Here is an 18,931-nt window from a genome sequence, read left to right as displayed (position 1 = left end):
TCATTGGGGGAGCAGTATTTCCTCTGATTGGATCAGAGTAAGTTCTGCTGTTTGTTTGGACAGCAGGAGGAAGACCTGTATCTGTACAACTACTATGTCACAATGAACAATGGCATCCATCTTTTACTATCCATCTTGTTTATAAGGAGATGCAGCCAGAAGTCCAAGCAGCCAAAGACAACAAAATACTTTGTCTCATAAACACATATCTCTTGTCAAACTTGAGAACAACACTGGAACTGGAGATGTGCCCATTCACAATAAACTGTTTTGAAAGTTATCAAAAACACATGTGATATTTCAAACACAATGTGTGTTCATTCTTGGAATAACTAGTAAATAATCACTTATAATAATGAACTAGTCCCAGACGATGGAGGAATGCAAGAAGTGCCCACTGCCCTACTGTTCTTACATCATTAGCTGTGGTGGCGACTGGGGGTCTCTGGAATGATTGGGATCCCCAGAAAAATGAGCAAACGTCAGTAAAAGGATTTAAGCCCCAGCAGGGAGAGGTCACCTCCTGCTTTCTAATTGAGCTTTTCATTTAGTGCCAGAGTACAGACCACTGATAACTGGCTCTCAAAACCCAGTGAGCTGCCTACCTAGACAAAATCTTGGACCCCAAAATGGGTTCTAACAATGCATTTGGCACATATAATCCTCAAAATGTAGTACCAAACAAATGTGTATAGGCATAGGCAGCGCATTCGGTTTTGAGAAACATAGCCAATGACATCAAAGTAGGTTACCTTTAAAGACTGAGAGAAAAAAAGTGTATTTTAATATTTTTATGAAATGATCATTATACAAAATGTAATGCTTTCAGATAAGTTATAATGTATATTTTTTTATAGCACAAAGTCGCCATAAAATGTCATCACTGCATCAAAAGACATCCTTTTATCAACATATTTGTTCCCATTCATTTAATTTGTCACACTAATTTTTATAATGGTCTCTTCTTCACTAATTAAAGTCAAAATAGTTCGAAAAGTGCATTAAACTCATGACAACCAAACATATTGTAATTATTTTCTAGAATAAAAATACCCTATCATCAGAACTATCAATAAAGAGTTGACTAGTAATTCAATGGCATCAGATGTAATATTATTCTAGCACAATCCTAAAATGTTTTCATCATTACATCAACATTTGTTTTCATCCATTTACATAAAGATCAGTTAATGCCCATAAAGTTAACAGCTGAACTGTACAACAGCAGCCCATAGAAAGCCAAAGATCGCCTGCAGCTTCGCTTTACGCAGAAAAATGACAAAAAACGCACTTACCACAGGAGAAGAAACTGAGAAGCAGCTGAAAAGTGAAGAAGCCTTTGACTGAGGCTTGAACAGAGGTCATTTCGTCCGTTAAAATAAGGATATTCCGTGTAATCAGCTGTCACTTTATAGCCTATTTGGATGAGGCTGTAACAGTCCAAGTTCTGTTATTTCTCGTATGGTTAAATAGTTCCCGTTATCCTGTGTTGTATAAATGCGTATAGTTCCCGTTGATATGACAGAGACTGTTCTCTCAGTGATGCCTCTGTAGTGAAAACACCTCTCGTAGTCTCTCAGTGACTGTAAAGGTATCGCCTGCCCCGGTGCACCAAACTACTCCCAAGGGCAGGTGCGACGTTTGCTCTTCCTTCCTAAAACTGAGAGAATGAAATTTCGAAAACTAGACTCTATAAAGAAGGCCTAACAATAATATAACGATGAAAAGAACTAATGCTAACCGAATGATACAGCACACCACTGCCTTTGGCTTTTCTGCTGGGGTTTTCCCTCTCGGAGGCTTTATATGAGTGAAGCAGGGACGGAAGGACGCAACGTCTCCATAGTAACCCAGCAGCCATACTCCAGTTCTCCACGCGCACTTTCCCTACGAAACTCACCTACAGATATCTATAAAGATTTTTTAATTTTTTTATATATTTTTTTAGTATTAATCAAAATTAATTAAATGTTTGTGCTATTTCTGTCTGATTAAATTAGAGATTTATTTTATCTCTGTGAAAAATCCCACCCTAATGCTTCTATGAATGTGAAGAGGCTTTCACCCTTGTTTTAAACTAAAATCTTTCAAACCCCAGCAGTCCCTAAAATATCCAGGTGCAAAGGTAAACAGGCATTGTCTGATAACATATCAGTTAAAATAACTTGGAAAAATATTTACAGGGTTTATTTTTAACTTTAGCAACAGGATGTGCAGCTAATTTTATATCAAAGTAAATAATCATGGGGCTTCTTTTCACCTTCCAACACCACATGGTGTGTGGATGCACCACCGACCGTTTGTCTTTTTGATGTTATGAATGGGGACAGGCTACCCACAACATGCGGCATCGCATTGTCCATTCATGTCCTTCCATCTATATTATTTCAAATGCACAGGATGTTAAATCGTTAAAAAAAAAAAAAAAATACAGTACAGTTTAATACAGTTGGTCACTGATGAGGTATTGTTAATGAGACATGAGGTTTTCTTCCCAATGATTGGAGGATAATGTGATTACTGTGATAAAGTAAGGGCTACTGATAATCAAATGTATAGGCTAAGCTGATAACTGTTTACCAGTTTATTTACTTCTGTGACTCAAAAAAATGAAGGTAGCTGATAATGTTAAGGATTTAGTTATTTCAACCTACTTTTGATGAAGAGGATGTCACTTATATTTCATAAATAATATTTTATTCTACAATGTTTATGCAAACTTTTTAATTTTTATTTTTTAACTTTTTTGGGGGGAAAATATTTTTGAAACCTATTTTTGATGTGGTGTGATGTAATTTGATCGTATTTTGTTTCACAATGTTTTTATTTTTATATTTATAAACATATAATATATTATTATGTAATTAAAAATTAATAACTGTATTATTATTATAGACTTTTTTCACATTTCTGGGTTTCTCAGCAGTGAAAGTCGTCATAGTTGGGTGAATGGGAGAGTACCACAAATACATTTTTTTGCATTCCCGTTTGCTCAAATAGCACAAGAAAAACTCCACAATAGTGTTTTCACGACTTTCAAAAAAAGGAGGAATCAGCAGTCAGAAGAGAGAACGATGCCAAATTTACCGTCCCTCCCATAGACACTGCATTAGAAACACCCTTGCATTAGCGTAAATTTAATTAAATATTTTTGTAATTTGCTACACAAACACACACACATATATATATATGTGATTCAGCACATAGATGTTTTACCAGCTAAGAAGTTCAGCACTTTTAGAGTTTCATCCCTCTATCTGATGTGAGCATAAGTATTGGGACAGTTGCCTCATAGGTCTTTCTAAGTGATCAGCTGTGTCCTGTTGCATTAATTCTTCAGATATTAAAAGCAGGGAATGTGTCGTTTCAGTTATTTCCATTACTTCTGTATTCTGAATCTTGCATGATGACACACAAACCAGGATGAAGACAAGGGAGCTGACTTTGAGAGAAACGCAAGCAATTTGGATGCTAAAAGAAAAGAAAACGTCAGCTAAATGAATAAATGTAAAAGAGGAAGTCAGTTAGAGCTATAGCAAAAAAAAAAGGGCATGGAGAAATCAAGAGTTTGGAAACCACCAGCAACCAACAACGACCTGATCGGCTGAGAAAACAACAGTAGTTGATGACAGACAAATCATAAAAGCTGTAAAAATGAACCCTAAAAGACGTGTCTGTAAAATCACCAATAACTTCCAGAAAGCTGGGGTGATGCTCTGACAATCTACTGTCCTCAGGAGACTTTGACACAGAATTACAGATGCTACACAGCAAGATGCAAACCTCTGACCAGCACCAAAAATAGAAAGGCGAGATTAGAGTTTGCAAAAAAGCACAAAGGTGAGCCTGAAGAGTTTTGGAACTGTGTTTATGGACAGATGAGACAAAGCAAAAATGTGGAGAAAAAAAGGGAACTGCAATGATCCCAAGCATACAGCGTCGTCTGTAAAGCATGGTGGAGGTGTTGTCATGGCATGGGCATGCATGGCTGCCTCTGGAACAGGCCCTCTCAACTTTACTGATGACTTAATGTATGATGACAGTAGCAGAATGAATTTGGAAGGATACAAAACCATCTTGCCTACCAATATTCAAAATGCCACCAGATTCATTGGGAAGTGCTTCATATTGCATCAGGACAATAACCCAAAACACCCTGCCAGTTCAGTCAAGGAATTTATAAGGGCAAATAAATGGAAAGTCTTAGATGCCCAAGTCAATCTCCAGATTTAAATCCGATTGAACATGAATTTCACCAGCTGGAGAGGAGAATAAAGGCAGAAACTCCCCAAAACAAGCAACAATTAAAGGCTGGGAAAAGTATTTCAAAGGATGAGACCAAGAGTCTGGTGATGTCTATGGATCACAGACTCACTGCTGTGATTGTGCGCAAGGGATCTGCAACTAAATAATAGCTTTTAATCTTTTATATCTGCCTTATGCTCAACTGCCCCAATACTTATGCTCACATCAATGAGTGGGATGAACTCTAAAAGTGCTGTTCTTTTTATTTGGTAAAACATATATGTGTTGAAACGGCTAATAATAAAATGTGACATTAGAGCTGGACGATAATTCGATAACGATAATTATCGCGATATAATTTTCCTCGATAAAACGATATGAAGAGTTCGATAAATGTTCGATATAATGTTTATGAATTCAGCGATGAACACAAACGACTCTGTGTTAGTTTAAAACAGAAACATTGTGTGCAACAAGACAGAAGGCTTTTCAATCTACACATTGCCATCATTTACCATAGATTTACTATAGTAACACTCACTGCACCATGGTATTGTGGCAGAAATGTGGGATATTCACACTGAATTTTATTACAGGAGTAATGGTGTATAATTATAGTGTATGTATTTGTGATTAAGCTATAGCAAGTGTGCATTTATACTGAATGTTTTAGACTACTGTTTTTCATACAAATAGGCTACCTAAAAACCATATAGTTATATTTTTACCATGGCATTGAGGTGCTATAATTGTGTTTATCATGATTTAAATGTATGCTACTATGGGAGACCAATGCTTAAAAAAAAAAACACTTGCTACAATTTTTACTGATGTTACTGATTTTGATAATGAACAAAACTTTACCTCTGCATCCTAACTCAAGCTACTATCAAATGTGCATTTCTAAGAGACAAAAAAAAGTGATTTTATTATTATTAATATTATCAGGCAACCCAAACCTGTTTCTTGATTTGAAACACTATCACTCATTAGAACATGCAAAAATTAAGAAATACATTTTAGATATTTATTTTGTTAAGGAAAATTAATGGTCTGGTTTCTACAACTTTCACTTTGGAGCAAAAATCTGGCTTTAAGCTTGAAAAAATAAAGATTTTACATTTATCGTGATAATTATCGATATCGACTGATATGAAAAAAATTATTGCGATATTTTTTTTGGCCATATCGCCCAGCCCTATGTGACATTCTGCAGTTTGGCTCATATTCATCTTTTAATCATATTTGTAAATGTCTTGACTTCACAGCCAACAGAGGAATTTTGTCTTTACTGTTCCAATATTTATGGAGGGCACTGTATATTTATATATATATATATATATATATTTTTTTTTTTTTTTTTTTTTTTTAAATCTACTTAGCTAAGACATTTCTGGTCATGTTTTCTGGTTTGGCAGCAGAGATCTAACTTAGGTATTTCTTAAATCTAATATTGGGCTAGCAACTTGTATCCCAAAGTAGTACTGTGAGGTGAAGTATTTTTAAATTGGGCTCAAATGTATAAATATGCCTGTTTATTATTATTTTTATATTATTTATGTAGCAGACTTTAGGAAATCTTGTGTGCATCTCTCTGACTGCATGTCATAGAGATCATGTTGTTTTTTCTTTCTCCTTTGCAATCAAGCCCTCTGAACTGATTTCCCTCAGGCCAGCACGGTGGCTAGATAAGACTCAGGCAGAAACAATTGCTGGAAGCCGACCACAGAGAGGAGTGGGCTTTTAAGACATCTTATTTTTGAATTTAGTGCCGTGAACACAATAAGAGAGTCCACAACCGATTCTGTGTACGCAGCTTGAGCTCCTTCCTTCAGCTCAACAATGACCTCCCCTGTTAAATCAAAAACTCCAGCGTTATCAACACATACTTTCTTGGGAGTGAATGAGGTTCTAACTACCAGAAGGTGATGAATATTATGCTTAAACAATGCTATTATACCATAATGCCCAAATCTTTCAACAGGACAGAGTTGGCAATTCTGAATATACTCCAGTCGCGTATGCATGAAAAGAGTAGTTCTACATTTAACCTAAATGCTTATTTTTGACTTACATCTGTCCTTTAGCTGATATATTTTATATAGCCTAATAGTATTCATATAATTAGATATTTTAAACAATGTACATTTTAATCTCATATGTTACTAAAAAGTTAGTAAAATGTGACCCTGGACCACAAACCCAGTCTGAAGTTGCACAGGTATATTTGTAGCAATAACACATTGTATGGGTCAAAATGATCGATTTTTCTTTTATGCCAAAAATCATTAGGATATTAAGTAAAGATCATGCTCCATGAAGATATTTTGTCAATTTCCAACTGTAAATATATCAAAAAATAATTTTTGATTAGTAATATGCATTGCTAACGACTTCATTTGGACAACTTTAAAGGGGATTTTCTCAATATTTAGATTTTTTTTGCACCCTCAGATTCCAGATTTTCAGGCCAAATATTGTCCGATCCTAACAAACCATACATCAATAGAAAGCTTATTTATTCAGCTTTCAGCTGTATAAATGTATGTATACATAAAACAAGATGTATAAATCTTAATAATAATAAAAAAAACTGACTCGACTGGTTTTGTGGTACATGGTCACAAATAATTGTATTTTACTGTATTTTATAATGTATTTGTAGCAATGATAAGATTTTACCACAAATAAATTTGCTTAAATCTAAATGTGAAATATGTGAGGGAGAGGTGAATGAGAGTAAATACATAAACGTGTGTGAGATACCACCTTGTGGCCATACAGTAGAATTACATCCGTACTGCAGTGCGTGCGTGCGCGTGCGTGTGCGTGTTTTTGGCGGCGGACGGTCGCGAGGGGTCGTGTTTCTCTCACTGACACACAGAAAATACTGATAAAATATATTCCACCGTTTTAAATTACGTTACTCGACTTGTGTATTAAAATACACAAACCTGACCGTAATATGGAGCAGTTTGTTGTCGATATAAAAAGTAAGAATCTATTTTGTGGAAGATATGTGGCAGTTAGCTCTGTCGGGGATTAGCTATTACGCTCGTTTATAAAATAACTGATCTCTTATGGATATTATTGGTCATTTTAGCACTATATGTTGTAATTATATCAGCTTACCTTGTCATGAAGTGATTTAGCACAGCTCGTGAAGCTGTTTTGTGTTTGAAGACTGACTCTGTCTCTTTCGCAGACCTGTCAGAGAAACTTCTCCACAGACAAATCGATTCAAATTTGGAGGTGATTGAGACTCTCTTCAACGCGATTTCAACTATAGATGCTGCAGCAAAACTACAGGATTCACAGGTGTGCTATGCCCACCTCAGTTCAAGTCTAGGCCACAAGAGATCATGTGTGGCTTTTTTTCTCTTGTTTTGTCGCTATCAGGTCTTTTCTAGTACTTTCTCGTTATCTTGACATAACTTATTTTTTTAAGTAACACAAGGCTTCTTAAAAATGAGGTAATTATGGTTTAATCTTTAATAAATAATGCAATTGTTTTTTGTAGTTGGAGGAAATCGCCATACAGCTGTGGAACTGGGCAGTGACCAAACGTGTTGGCTCAACTATTACAGAAGAGCAAAAGGCCAAAGGTCTTAGTCATTTTTCTCTATTATTGTATCTGTCTATTAATATATCTGTGTATCTGCCAATCACCTGTCTTTCTGTTTTGTCATATAGATATTTTTTCTTGTACCAACAAAATAAAGTTTCAAAGTCTATCTCCAGATGTTTGCACAGATGTAAATTATCTGATAAACTACAAATTTGTTTAACTCACTGCACATGTTTCAGTGCGTCATGTGGCATGCAGACTTCTGTATTTATGCGGGCCTGAGAACCCATCAGAGAATATTGTTCGCAAGCAGATACTGGTTTGTGAAATCTGTTTTTGTTTTTATCTATTTAGCTTGTATAAATTCCAACAGTAGATTTGTTAATTTCAATCTTTTTGCATTGTTTCTGGCCTATTTTATTACTGTAACTCTGAAATATCTTCCTCAGATGGCAAGTAAAACGGGAAGAACATGGCTTGATTGCAAAAAACCCAAAGTTGCTGATGATTTTTTGAGCCTTGCTGTGAATGTACGTACAGTATGAATGCAATCTCACTATTACTAAGTCAATAAAAATAGACTTGCATGCAAAAATAAAATATAGTATACTATACATGCAGCCACTTTGGAACATTGAATATATTGTTCATAATACATCAATAATTGGAACATTGAAAATACTAATGATTATTATTCTAATTTAGTGACTCTGAGAATAAGAAACTAAGAATGATACTTTCACAGAGCCTGGAGACTCTTTACAGCAGACTCACTTCCCATGGAGATTGTGCAGAAGATATAAACACACCAAAGGGAGACATAGAGAAAGACCTGCTGCGGGTTTTGTCATATCAAGCTGAATCTGTGAGCTGAGATTGTACTAAATACTCTAAAACCACTGGATCAAATGTGCATATTTAATGTGTATATTTAGATTTAGCAGATTATTGTAATGGCTTTATATACACAAATACAGTAGTGTGAAAAAGTGTTGGCCCCCTTCCTGATTTTTTATTTTTTTGCATGTTTGTCACACTTTAATGTTTCAGATCATCAAACTAATTTAAATATTAATCAAAGATAACACAGGTAAACACAACATGCAGTTTTTGAATGAAGTTTTTATTATGAAGGGAAAACAAAATCCAAACCCACATGGCCCTGTGTGAAAAAGTGTTTGCCCCCTAAACCTAATAACTGGTTGGGCCACCCTTAGCAGCAACAACTGCAATCAAGCGTTTGCGATAACTTGCAATGAGTCTGTTACAGCGCTGTGGAGGAATTTTAGCCCACTCATCTTGGCAGAATTGTTGTAATTCAGCCACATTGGAGGGTTTTCGAGCATGAACCGCCTTTTTAAGGTCATGCCACAGCATCTCAATAGGATTCAGGTCAGGACTTTGACAAGGCCACTCCAATGTCTTCATTTTGTTTTTCTTCAGCCGTTCAGAGGTGGATTTGCTGGTGTGTTTTGGATCATTGCCCTGCTGCAGAACCCAAGTTCGCTTCAGCTTGAGGTCACGAACAGATGGCTGGACATTGTCCTTCAGGATTTTTTGGTAGACAGCTGAATTCATGGTTTCTTTTATCACAGCAAGTCTTCCAGGTCCTGAAGCAGCAAAACAGCCCCAGACCATCACACTACCACCACCATATTTTACTGTTGGTATGATGCTCTTTTTCTGAAATGCGGTTTTACTTTTACACCAGATGTAATGGGACACACACCTTCCAAAAAGTTCAACTTTTGTCTTGTCAGTCCACACAGTATTTTCCCAAAAGTCTTGGGGATCATCAAGATGTTTTCTGGCAAAACTGAGATGAGCCTTTATGTTCCTTTTGCTCAGCAGTGGTTTTCGTCTTGGAACTTTGCCATGCAGACCATTTTTGCCCAGTCTCTTTCTTATGGTGGAGTCATGAACACTGACCTTAACTGAGGCAAGTGAGGCCTGCAGTTCTTTAGATGTTGTTGTGGGGTCTTTTGTGACCTCTTGAATTTTGGTCGGCCGGCCACTCCTGGGAAGGTTCACCACTGTTCCATGTTTTCGCCATTTGTGGATAACGGCTCTCACTGTGGTTCTTTGGAGTCCCAAAGCTTTAGAAATGGCTTTATAACCTTTTCCAGACTGATAGATCTCAATTACTTTCTTTCTCATTTGTTCCTGAATTTCTTTGGATCTCAACATGATGTGTGGCTTTTGAGGATCTTTTGGTCTACTTCACTTTGTCAGGCAGGTCCTATTTAAGTGATTTCTTGATTGCGAACAGGTGTGGCAGTAATCAGGCCTGGGTGTGGCTAGAGAAACTGAACTCACATGTGTGATAAACCACAGTTATGTTTTAACAGGGAGGAGGGGGCAAACACTTTTTCACACAGGGCCATGTGGTTTTGGATTTTGTTTTCCCTTCATAAAAAAAACCCTTCATTCAAAAACTGCATGTTGTGTTTACTTGTGTTATCTTTGATTAATATTTAAATTTGTTTGATGATCTGAAACAACAAGTGTGACAAACATGCAAAAAAAATAAAAAATCAAGAAGGGGGCCAACACTTTTTCACACCACTGTATATTTATGTTTTTGAAAAAGTTTTTTTTTCAGAGTGAAATTATTTTCTGTTGTCTCAATAGGCAGTTTCTCAAGAACAACATCAAGAGGGAGTGTCATGCATACAGCGATGTAAAGAAATGCTTCTGCGTCTCCCTAAAGAGGTGGAAAAAACTGTTGTCATCGGCTTGTCAAGTGGTGGCATTGCTTATTTTGATTTGAGAGAGAGATTTAGAAAATACAAACTATTAAGAAAATAACAACATTCTTTTGTGAAATTTCCTTTAGACTGGCTATCTCTCTCTCATCTGTTACAACTTTGGGGTTGAAACTTTCAGTCAGGGAAAGCATGAAGAGAGCACATTTTGGCTAAGGTAATATGTATCTGTAATATGTATTGTGTATACAACTGTTTTGTATTTTAATATATCTAAAATTTTCATTTAACTTTTGTTACTACAATATAATTGGTAATACTATAATTAAGTATTTACACTTTTTCTTAAATGTAAACTTTTTCTGCATTTCAGCCAAAGTTATGATATAGGCAAGATGAATGTGAAGTACTCACCAGGATCAGAGATGCAAGTAAGAAATATTAGTCAACACTGAAATTAACAGCTAGATATACAGTGGGATCAAATATTTGACCACCAATTAAAATTTTTGGTCATTATAAATTATTGTCTTTTATATAAATGTATCAAATGATTAAATATGGATAATATATATAGTTAAAAAGTAATGTTCATTCACAAACAATGACATTTATTGTCAAAGTCCAAACTGTTTATTTCCATGTCTAAATTGAATCCCAGATTTTCAGTGCGGTCTCAGACTTTTTTGCATTACCTGAATGCGTTGTAATCTTGCTTCCCATTCCTTCAGGCCAAAGTTTTGAGACTTCTTGCAAAAGTTTATTTAGATTGGGACTGTCAGAAGTACCTGGAGAAAGCTCTTAATGCTGTGAGCTTGGCTAATAAGGTAAAGCGTTCCTAGTGCAACCAGATCTTGACAAAGCAGACCATCCGATTGGGCTGTAGCACACACACCATGTTTTTTTTTTAATTATTATTTTATATTTGGCCGTTTCATTGTTTTCTTTTCAGGAGCATATGCAGTTGTCAGGCCTGTATCTGAAGATTCATATCCTAATTAAAAGCTGCAGCCCAGATGAGGCAATAAAGTCTGGTGAGCCCGGTATCTCTGCTGAAACTGCAGTTTGTGCATAGTATGTTTTCTACCCCACAAATGTGTCCCTTCTTAACATGTTCCTTCCCACGTCAGGGCTGTCAGAGCTACTGGACTGTGAGGTTCCTCTGGAGGTGTGCTTGAGCACAGTAAAACTGCTCATGGAAGAGAACAGGTATGATCTCTCATCTCTCTAAACAGGCACAAAAAATCTGAACACTTGAAATCTGTGGTTGAATAGGCCAGGTACATGTTGTTGTTTCAGGGAGGCTCTGGCCTTTGATTTCCTGAAGAGGGTGTGTCAGCACTTTGAATCGTCTCCTGAACTGGGCTCTGCTCTGCTCATGCATATAGAGCTGCTGCTGCAGCGGGACAAAGAGCTGCTGGCCAAGCAGAAGATTGAGGATGCTATCACAGGTCATTTTCATTCAATGTTAGTAACCGAGAATGTGTTTCATGTCATTACTGAATTGTGTGTTTAATAATTGTCTTCTAGGCCATTACACCGGAAAACAACTAGCACCTCAGACTCAATCATCTCTCCACCTTCTTCTGTGGGATAGAGCTTCCAAAAACTTTGAAGTACTACATCAGTTTTATATGTTTAAAATATATTTTAAAACCATTTTTAGAAATGCAATAAATACTTTGGATTGAATAATCATTCAAATACAAATGAGAGTACTATTACCTCCATGTGGAAACATTTTATCATACCCTACCTCAAAAGTTTTGGGTCAGCAAGATGTTTTTGAAAGAAGTGTCTTATTTTCACCAAGGCTGCATTTGTTTGATCAAAAATATGGTTAAAACAGCAATTTTGTGAAATATCAAATTACAGTTTAAAACAACTGTATTTTAATATTTTGTGGAATACAAACATATACATGATACATTTTTCTCAGGATTCTTTGATAGGAAGTTAAAAAGAACAGCATTTATTTGAAATAGAAATATTTTGCTGTCACTTTTTGGTCAGTTTAATGCATCCTTGATGAATAAAAATAATACTTCCCCCAAACTTTTGACCAGTAGTGTGTATAAAGAGATTTCCATGTGTGATTTTGTGTGGGTATGTTTTTCTTTTTATAGTACTGTATAGTTGCAGCATGAATCAAGTAGAGCTTGTTAGTTTGAGTTCAGTGAGGCAGCTGTCATGTTTGTTGTCTTGCACAGGCCAAGAACTATTCTGAAGCTCTGGAGTGGTATAACTACTCACTGAGCTTCTACAGAGCAGGTGAGTTGGATCAAAATCTTGCTAAACTGCAAAGAAACCGATCCACTTGTTTCCTGCACCTGCATCAACTTGAGAAGGTAGCATCTCATTACATGGACACAAGTTTTCATACATACACGTCTGTTGTGAAAGTTGCCACATTGTTCAATTCTTGTTGAAGGCCAAAGAGGCTGTAGAAAAGGCAGCAAGGATTGATCCAAGCAACATTTTCACACAGTTCAACATTTACAAGATTGCTGTACTGGAAAACAATGCAGAGAAAGGTAATGGAGAGAATGTAAAGTCACACAAGTGTCTCAGGTGTCTGTAATATAACCAGGGGTCAAATGATCATGCAAAACCTACGTAGAAACATCAGGGAATTTTACAGTCGCCAGGAAGATTCATGGAAATTAATAAAACATATTGGCTTGGCTACAAATTGATCTTTGATTTGTGTAACCACTTTGGATACTTTAAGGAAGCATTAAGCTAAATTACAAAAGTTTATATTTCAAATAAATGCTGAATTTTCTATGTCTTGAAGAATCCTGAAAAAAGTACCATAGTTTCCACAAAAGTCTTGAAGGACCATGTGACACTGAAGGCAGGAGTATTGACTGCTCAAAATTCAGTTTTGCCATCACAGGAATATTTTACAATTTGAATTGTATTAAAATAGATAGCAATTGTTTTAAATTGTAAAACAGTAGTATTTTCACTGTATTTTGATCAAATTAATGCTGCCTTTGTGAAAATAAGACAACAAATCTGCCAACCCCACATTTTTGAATGGTACAAATGGAAATCAGCTGCAGAAATCACTATAATTAAAAAAAAAAAAAAAACTGATGTGAATGTTTGTCTTTAATGTGTTAATAAGCTGCCGTGGCTCTGAGAGAGATTGGCGCTCTCGCTCAGAATCCAGTCACCAGTGAGGACAGACTGCTAGTGACTGAGAATGCTGCTGCAAACCTCCTCAGCCTGGCCGCACAGATCGCCCTCGAGGTTGGCCATACTATATCAGATTCTTATAACTTTTCTCTCACCATTTATCCTGTATATTTCAACACAGTAATATTATAAGACAGCAGTCACTGGGCTTTTTTGTTGGGTTAATAAGCCACAATTGTCGGTACCTCGGAAGTATTTCAGCAGCATTTTTCACCACAGCATGAGCAGCAGGAAACCGCTATCAAAGCCCTAGAGAGTCTCTGTGAACACTCACAAGATGTTACTCAAATCCTCACTGCCTGGAGGTCAGTCACATATTCATTTTGACCTTTGACCCTGAGCTTCAGCCCATAATGCTTATATCAGCAGCAAACAGGAGCACATCAAGTACCTCTGCTATAGAAACATAATTTCCTCATCTTTCTTTGTCAGGTGCTTAGTACGACTTGTTCTTACAACAATGGAAAACATCAGTGAAGAAAACAGGTTAGTAGGTCAGTGGTGCAGTGGCGCAAATTCAGCAAAGCTGGATCTCTATCTCTATCACACACTATCTGTTATTAAAACAGGAATGCCAACTTGGATATCCTCTTGTCATACCTAAAAAGAGGTACATTTACCCATAATATTTCATTACACTTTGTTGTTTTAATCAGTCATATTTCTTCACACTGATTTACTGTATGCATACTGAATTTACAGCTCTTGAGAAGTTATCACAAATCAGCCATATTCATAGCCATGGAGCACAGCAGCATTCAGAAGATGCCAACTGGTTCAGGAGAATCGGTGCTTTATTCCTAAACCTCCAGCTTTTGAGACATTTATATATTTGTTGGTTGTGTTTGATTCATTGTGTGAGTGTGTTGTCTCTGTCAGCGTGGAACTCAGCCCTGCAGTGTGAGCACAGTCCTGTGAGAATGAGGGATTTCTTTCTTCTCTCCTTCCAGGTACATTCAAGCACAGTTCCTCTTTGTAGCTATAGGCTAGTTCATAATCACATTAACACAAACCCACATGTTGATACCGTAGCTGTAGTTAAGTGTAGTTAAAGCAAGATGTGTGATGTGCTGTCTGGCTGGGCAGCTGTCGCAGCTGTGCGCCCCAGACCGAGGTGTGTTGATGGGGCAGAAGACGTGTCTGCTGATGACTGCTGCTGCATCTCTGGAGATCTGCAGGAGCTCTGATCACACTGAGCAACAGGTGGGTAGCTCACTTGTTTTTAGCAGTTCATCACTTCCACCTGATTAAACAGTAACCAGGAGGCAAGAGGCGTTTTGCTTGCTTTTTAAAGACAAGGTGGAGCCTTGAAACTTGACACTGTACAAATTCTGAATATGGATTGAAGTTGTATGTTTAAAGGCATGATCATTTCAAGGGTTTTCTAAGTGAAATTCCTTTTTGCTTTCTTAAGCTACAAACTCTCCACATCAGTGGTCTTCAGCCAGGTGCAGTGTCTCACTAGTGGGCCTCTATTTTCTCAACATTGCTGAGTCCAAGGCCTCCCTTTGTCCACAACACTATTCGGAGGCTCAATACTCTATAAATGAAATTTCTGGATTCCAGAAGTTGAACATTCTTAAAGGGATAGTTCACCCAAAAATATATAAACACAAAAGAAGATATTTTGAAGAATGTTGGTAACCAAACAGTTGCTGATAGCAATCGACTTCCATGTTTTTTTTTTTATTTCCATATTGTGGTAGTTAATGGCTACCAGCAACTGTTTGTTTACCAACATTCTTCAAAACATCTTTGTGTTCAACAGAGAAAAAAAAACTCCTTTTAAAGATTTTAAGTCAAATTGTGCCCCCTTGGAAGTTTGCCTGACCAAAATTTAAATATTTTTATATATTCAATATTTACATAAAAATACAATTATTAAATATTAATATTCATTTACATTTATTTATACGTCTAAAAAATTATTCTTGATTATTTTAATACACTGACAGCCCTTCAATTTGTTAATGAAAACAAGCATCATTTCCAGCAGAAGTACAAAAGCAAATATCAAAGCCCATGTAGAGGGTTCTCCAATATTGTTTTTGACAATGGGAGACCTTGAAGCTGGAAAGTTTTGAGGAACATTACTCCACATGTTCTCTTATCTCAGTTTTCCCTTGTTACTTGGACTACCCAGCAGAGGGCGCAGTGTATAATATCTGCTGTGCTTTCAGACTGAACTCCTGACCCAGACTCTGGAGCACATTCAACTCTGTAAAGAGATCTGGACAACCATCAAAGCATCAGGTGTCACCTACAATTTTCATTCTTTTACAAATATCAGATTCTACCTGTTTGCCCAGAATGACAAGGATCTTAATCGTCTTTCTGGCACATTCTTTCCTCATTAGGTACTTCCTCTAAAGACAAAACAGAAACATTATTGCTGCTCTACGAGTTTGAAGCCCGGGCCAAATTAAATGATCCAAAGCTTGAATCTGTGCTCGAATCAGTTTTGGAACTGGATTACATTGAGACCAAGCTGCTAGAAATGATCGCAGGTCAGATTCTAGAACCATGATCTTAATTTTAAAGAATTACATATTTAAAAAATTTATGGATGGTGACTGAATGTGTGAAAAGTTTGGGGTCAAGATTTTTATTTTTTTTTGAAAGAACTGAATACTTTTATTCATCAAGGGTGCAATACATTGATCAAAACTGACAGTAAGGACTTTTTGACCTTATTCATCAAAGAATCCTGAAAAAATATCAGTTTCCATAAAAATATTAAGCAACGTGATTGTTTTCAACATTGATAATAATGTTTCTTAGGTAATGGCTGCTGATAATTCACCTTTGTCATCACAAATAAATTACATTTTAATATATGTATATATATATATATATATATATATATATATATATATAAAACAATTATTTAAAATTGTAATAATCCTTTACAATATTTTTTACTTATATTGAACAAATAAAAAATCTTACTGACCCTAAACTTTGGAAATGTATGAAATGACATTATAAGCTCTGATGGTCCTGTACTTTGTGTCTACAGTCCTGGCGATGGAACCACCGGCCCATTTCCCTGTTCTGTGTAGGAAAGCACTGAGGATCGCCTTGTCCCTGCACAGAAAACAGCCACAGGTCGACCTCGCGCACTGCAGGTCTGACTAGCCGAGCGCTACTTACTTACACAATGAATTTACCACACTGATAGATAACAAAAGACACCAAACTGTTCCTCATATGACACACACCTCATACATGTGTGTGTCACAGTAACTGTTTACACAGCCTGATTCAGCTGACCCTGCCAAGTGGTGTGTCTGAGGTGCAGCCCTGCGTGCTGGAGGAAGTGTGGGGCTACTATGAGGAAGCTCTTTCCATCATAGCAACCGCAGTGAGTTGGTTACTGTGACTCAGCAGCCGTCACACACGACCCTCTGCAGCTCAGCCCCGCAATTATCCCCATCTTTGAAAGAATCTCCTGTTTCTGTCAATGGGCTTTTAGTTATGCCTCAGTTAGCAGATGCTCCATTCACCAGCTTCTTCCTGCCAATTTGGATGCTAATTTGAAATCTCGCCTGTGTCCTTTATCTTGAACTAGCATTGCAGAAAACTTGCATAAGCATCAGGGTGCTATTCTGAGTTTGTGACCTTCATGACACCATCGATATGAAATTGCATTATATAATTCCGCAGCTATTATTATTATAGCATCTGATCCATTCCCTCCATGAGATCACCAACGGATGTCTTGCTTTCTCACACAGCCCGAGGACTTTCCAGAACTGGAGATCCTGTGGCTGCTGACCCGAGCGTGGAATACGGGAATCCTGCTCTACAGTCTGGCCCAGTATCCTGAGGCCGAGAGATGGTGTGGGCTGGGAATGAGCTTCCTGAAGCACCTGGGCTCCCTGCAGGACAGCTATCATTCTCAGGTAACGCAGCAGGAGGCGGACGGGCCACTCTACAGCTGTTTGAGCGCTCGACCCAAGGTGCTGGATTTCATTTTCATGTTCTCCTTGCCTCAAATCAGCTGCGTGAGCTGCTTTTTTCGTCACCTCAGTAGGAGGTTTAATTAAAGCAGCAGGGTTGGTTACAGCTATGTGGGTCGGTAGTTAAAGCAACATACAGTAGTTCAGCTAGTAGCTTAAATGTGTCATTTGGCAAGAATGAATTCAAGAATTCACAAGATAATATTCAATAAAAACATTTTGTTCATGTTGTTTGGGAAAAGAAAACGTGGCAAGGTGTGAATAAAATACATGAAATGTGTCTCCCCAGATGGCGGGTCTGTACAGTGAGGTGTTGGACAGGCTGGATAAAGCAAAGAAGAATCTCATTATTGAGGAGTGAATGATGGCGGCTTCAGTCGCAGATGGAGATCTCAGGTCTAACGGCACGTGTTTAATATGTAGTGTGAATTTCTGTGCATGTTTTTGAGAAGCTAAGAGATGTAAAATGCATCCGAGGGGTTTGTTCGTGCGGTTATGCAATGGTTCATATATTAATTTAATCTGAAATATTTTTTGGCAGTATTATTTTATTACCTGTAATCCGGTTATCTGTTTGAGCTGTTCTCGGTTGACTAGTTCAAAACATCTGTATTGCGATACAAAACAAATAAAAATGCATGCATTGAAATCGTAACAGAGTCACATAGTTTATTTCCAAACAAATAAACTCTTGTCCAGTCCAAAAAAAGAAAAACAAAATGAAACAAAAACAAAACTAATAATTATAATCGGTAGGACTGTGTTCCCTCCTGACCAGGATATAAAAGAGCAGTTTTCCTTGTGTCCTGATGGGTTGTACCACCTGTAATCATGGGGAGGACACTACTGTACAATCAAAGGGTTCATATTTGCAAGCACTTACTGCACAGGTGTGCTGTCACGTCAAAAACTCATAATCACTCAAAAAGACAAATCAGACCCATTCCCTCCCCATTTCACGCTCGTGACTTCCGGAGCAGAGACCCTCATTAGTACACCAGAGCTGCACTGATTCAATCCACTTCATTAGAAATATAGTACAATGAATCAAAATTCTTTGGGCTGCTTCAACACGGCTGACCGGCATCAACAGTGCGAACAGTCAGCTGCTTTTCTGCTCGTCACCTCAGAGGACCAGATCTATGCTAAAATTAGTCATTAAGCTCCTGGTTTAGTTTAATATCACTCTATGGGTTGCTGTCCACATGTCTTTTCATATATATATATGTATATTTATATATATTTTT

At 37.1% G+C, this 18,931-nt stretch overlaps 2 protein-coding genes across 6 annotated transcripts in view; one reads left to right on the top strand and one right to left on the bottom strand.

The window, feature by feature from the left end:
• Positions 1-1,777, bottom strand: part of LOC306883703 (vascular endothelial growth factor receptor kdr-like) — a 40,599-nt gene extending 38,822 nt beyond the window's left edge. The window contains exon 1 of the mRNA XM_079439114.1: positions 1,296-1,777. Coding sequence (XP_079295240.1) covers positions 1,296-1,365 — 70 coding nt within the window. The 5' untranslated portion in view covers positions 1,366-1,777. The remainder of the gene's footprint in view (positions 1-1,295) is intronic.
• A 5,267-nt stretch (positions 1,778-7,044) lies between these two features.
• Positions 7,045-18,338, top strand: tex11 (testis expressed 11). 5 transcript variants are annotated; one of them, XM_079438344.1, is made up of 29 exons: positions 7,045-7,238; positions 7,451-7,563; positions 7,766-7,850; positions 8,053-8,132; positions 8,263-8,343; positions 8,559-8,678; positions 10,445-10,525; positions 10,650-10,735; positions 10,892-10,949; positions 11,250-11,345; positions 11,471-11,552; positions 11,649-11,727; positions 11,818-11,969; positions 12,049-12,134; positions 12,729-12,866; positions 12,950-13,052; positions 13,652-13,776; positions 13,942-14,027; positions 14,155-14,208; positions 14,292-14,332; positions 14,425-14,511; positions 14,602-14,672; positions 14,809-14,925; positions 15,903-15,975; positions 16,080-16,229; positions 16,742-16,850; positions 16,981-17,086; positions 17,460-17,627; positions 17,974-18,338. In XM_079438344.1, the coding sequence occupies exons 1-29, from the start codon at positions 7,211-7,213 to the stop codon at positions 18,043-18,045; spliced, it is 2,727 nt and encodes a 908-aa protein (XP_079294470.1). In that variant the 5' UTR covers positions 7,045-7,210; the 3' UTR covers positions 18,046-18,338. The 5 variants fall into 5 exon arrangements, with proteins under 5 accessions (XP_079294470.1, XP_079294469.1, XP_079294472.1 ...); XM_079438343.1 differs by having other exon boundaries at positions 16,966-17,086; XM_079438346.1 differs by lacking the exon at positions 8,559-8,678 and having other exon boundaries at positions 16,966-17,086.
• The last annotated feature ends 593 nt before the right edge of the window (positions 18,339-18,931 follow it).

The sequence above is a fragment of the Barbus barbus genome, assembly GCF_936440315.1.
Source record: "Barbus barbus genome assembly, chromosome: 17".
In the NCBI taxonomy this organism is placed as follows: domain Eukaryota; kingdom Metazoa; phylum Chordata; class Actinopteri; order Cypriniformes; family Cyprinidae; genus Barbus; species Barbus barbus.
The sequence above is the reverse complement of the archived record's forward strand: the minus strand, read 5'-3'. Positions and strand labels throughout refer to the sequence as shown.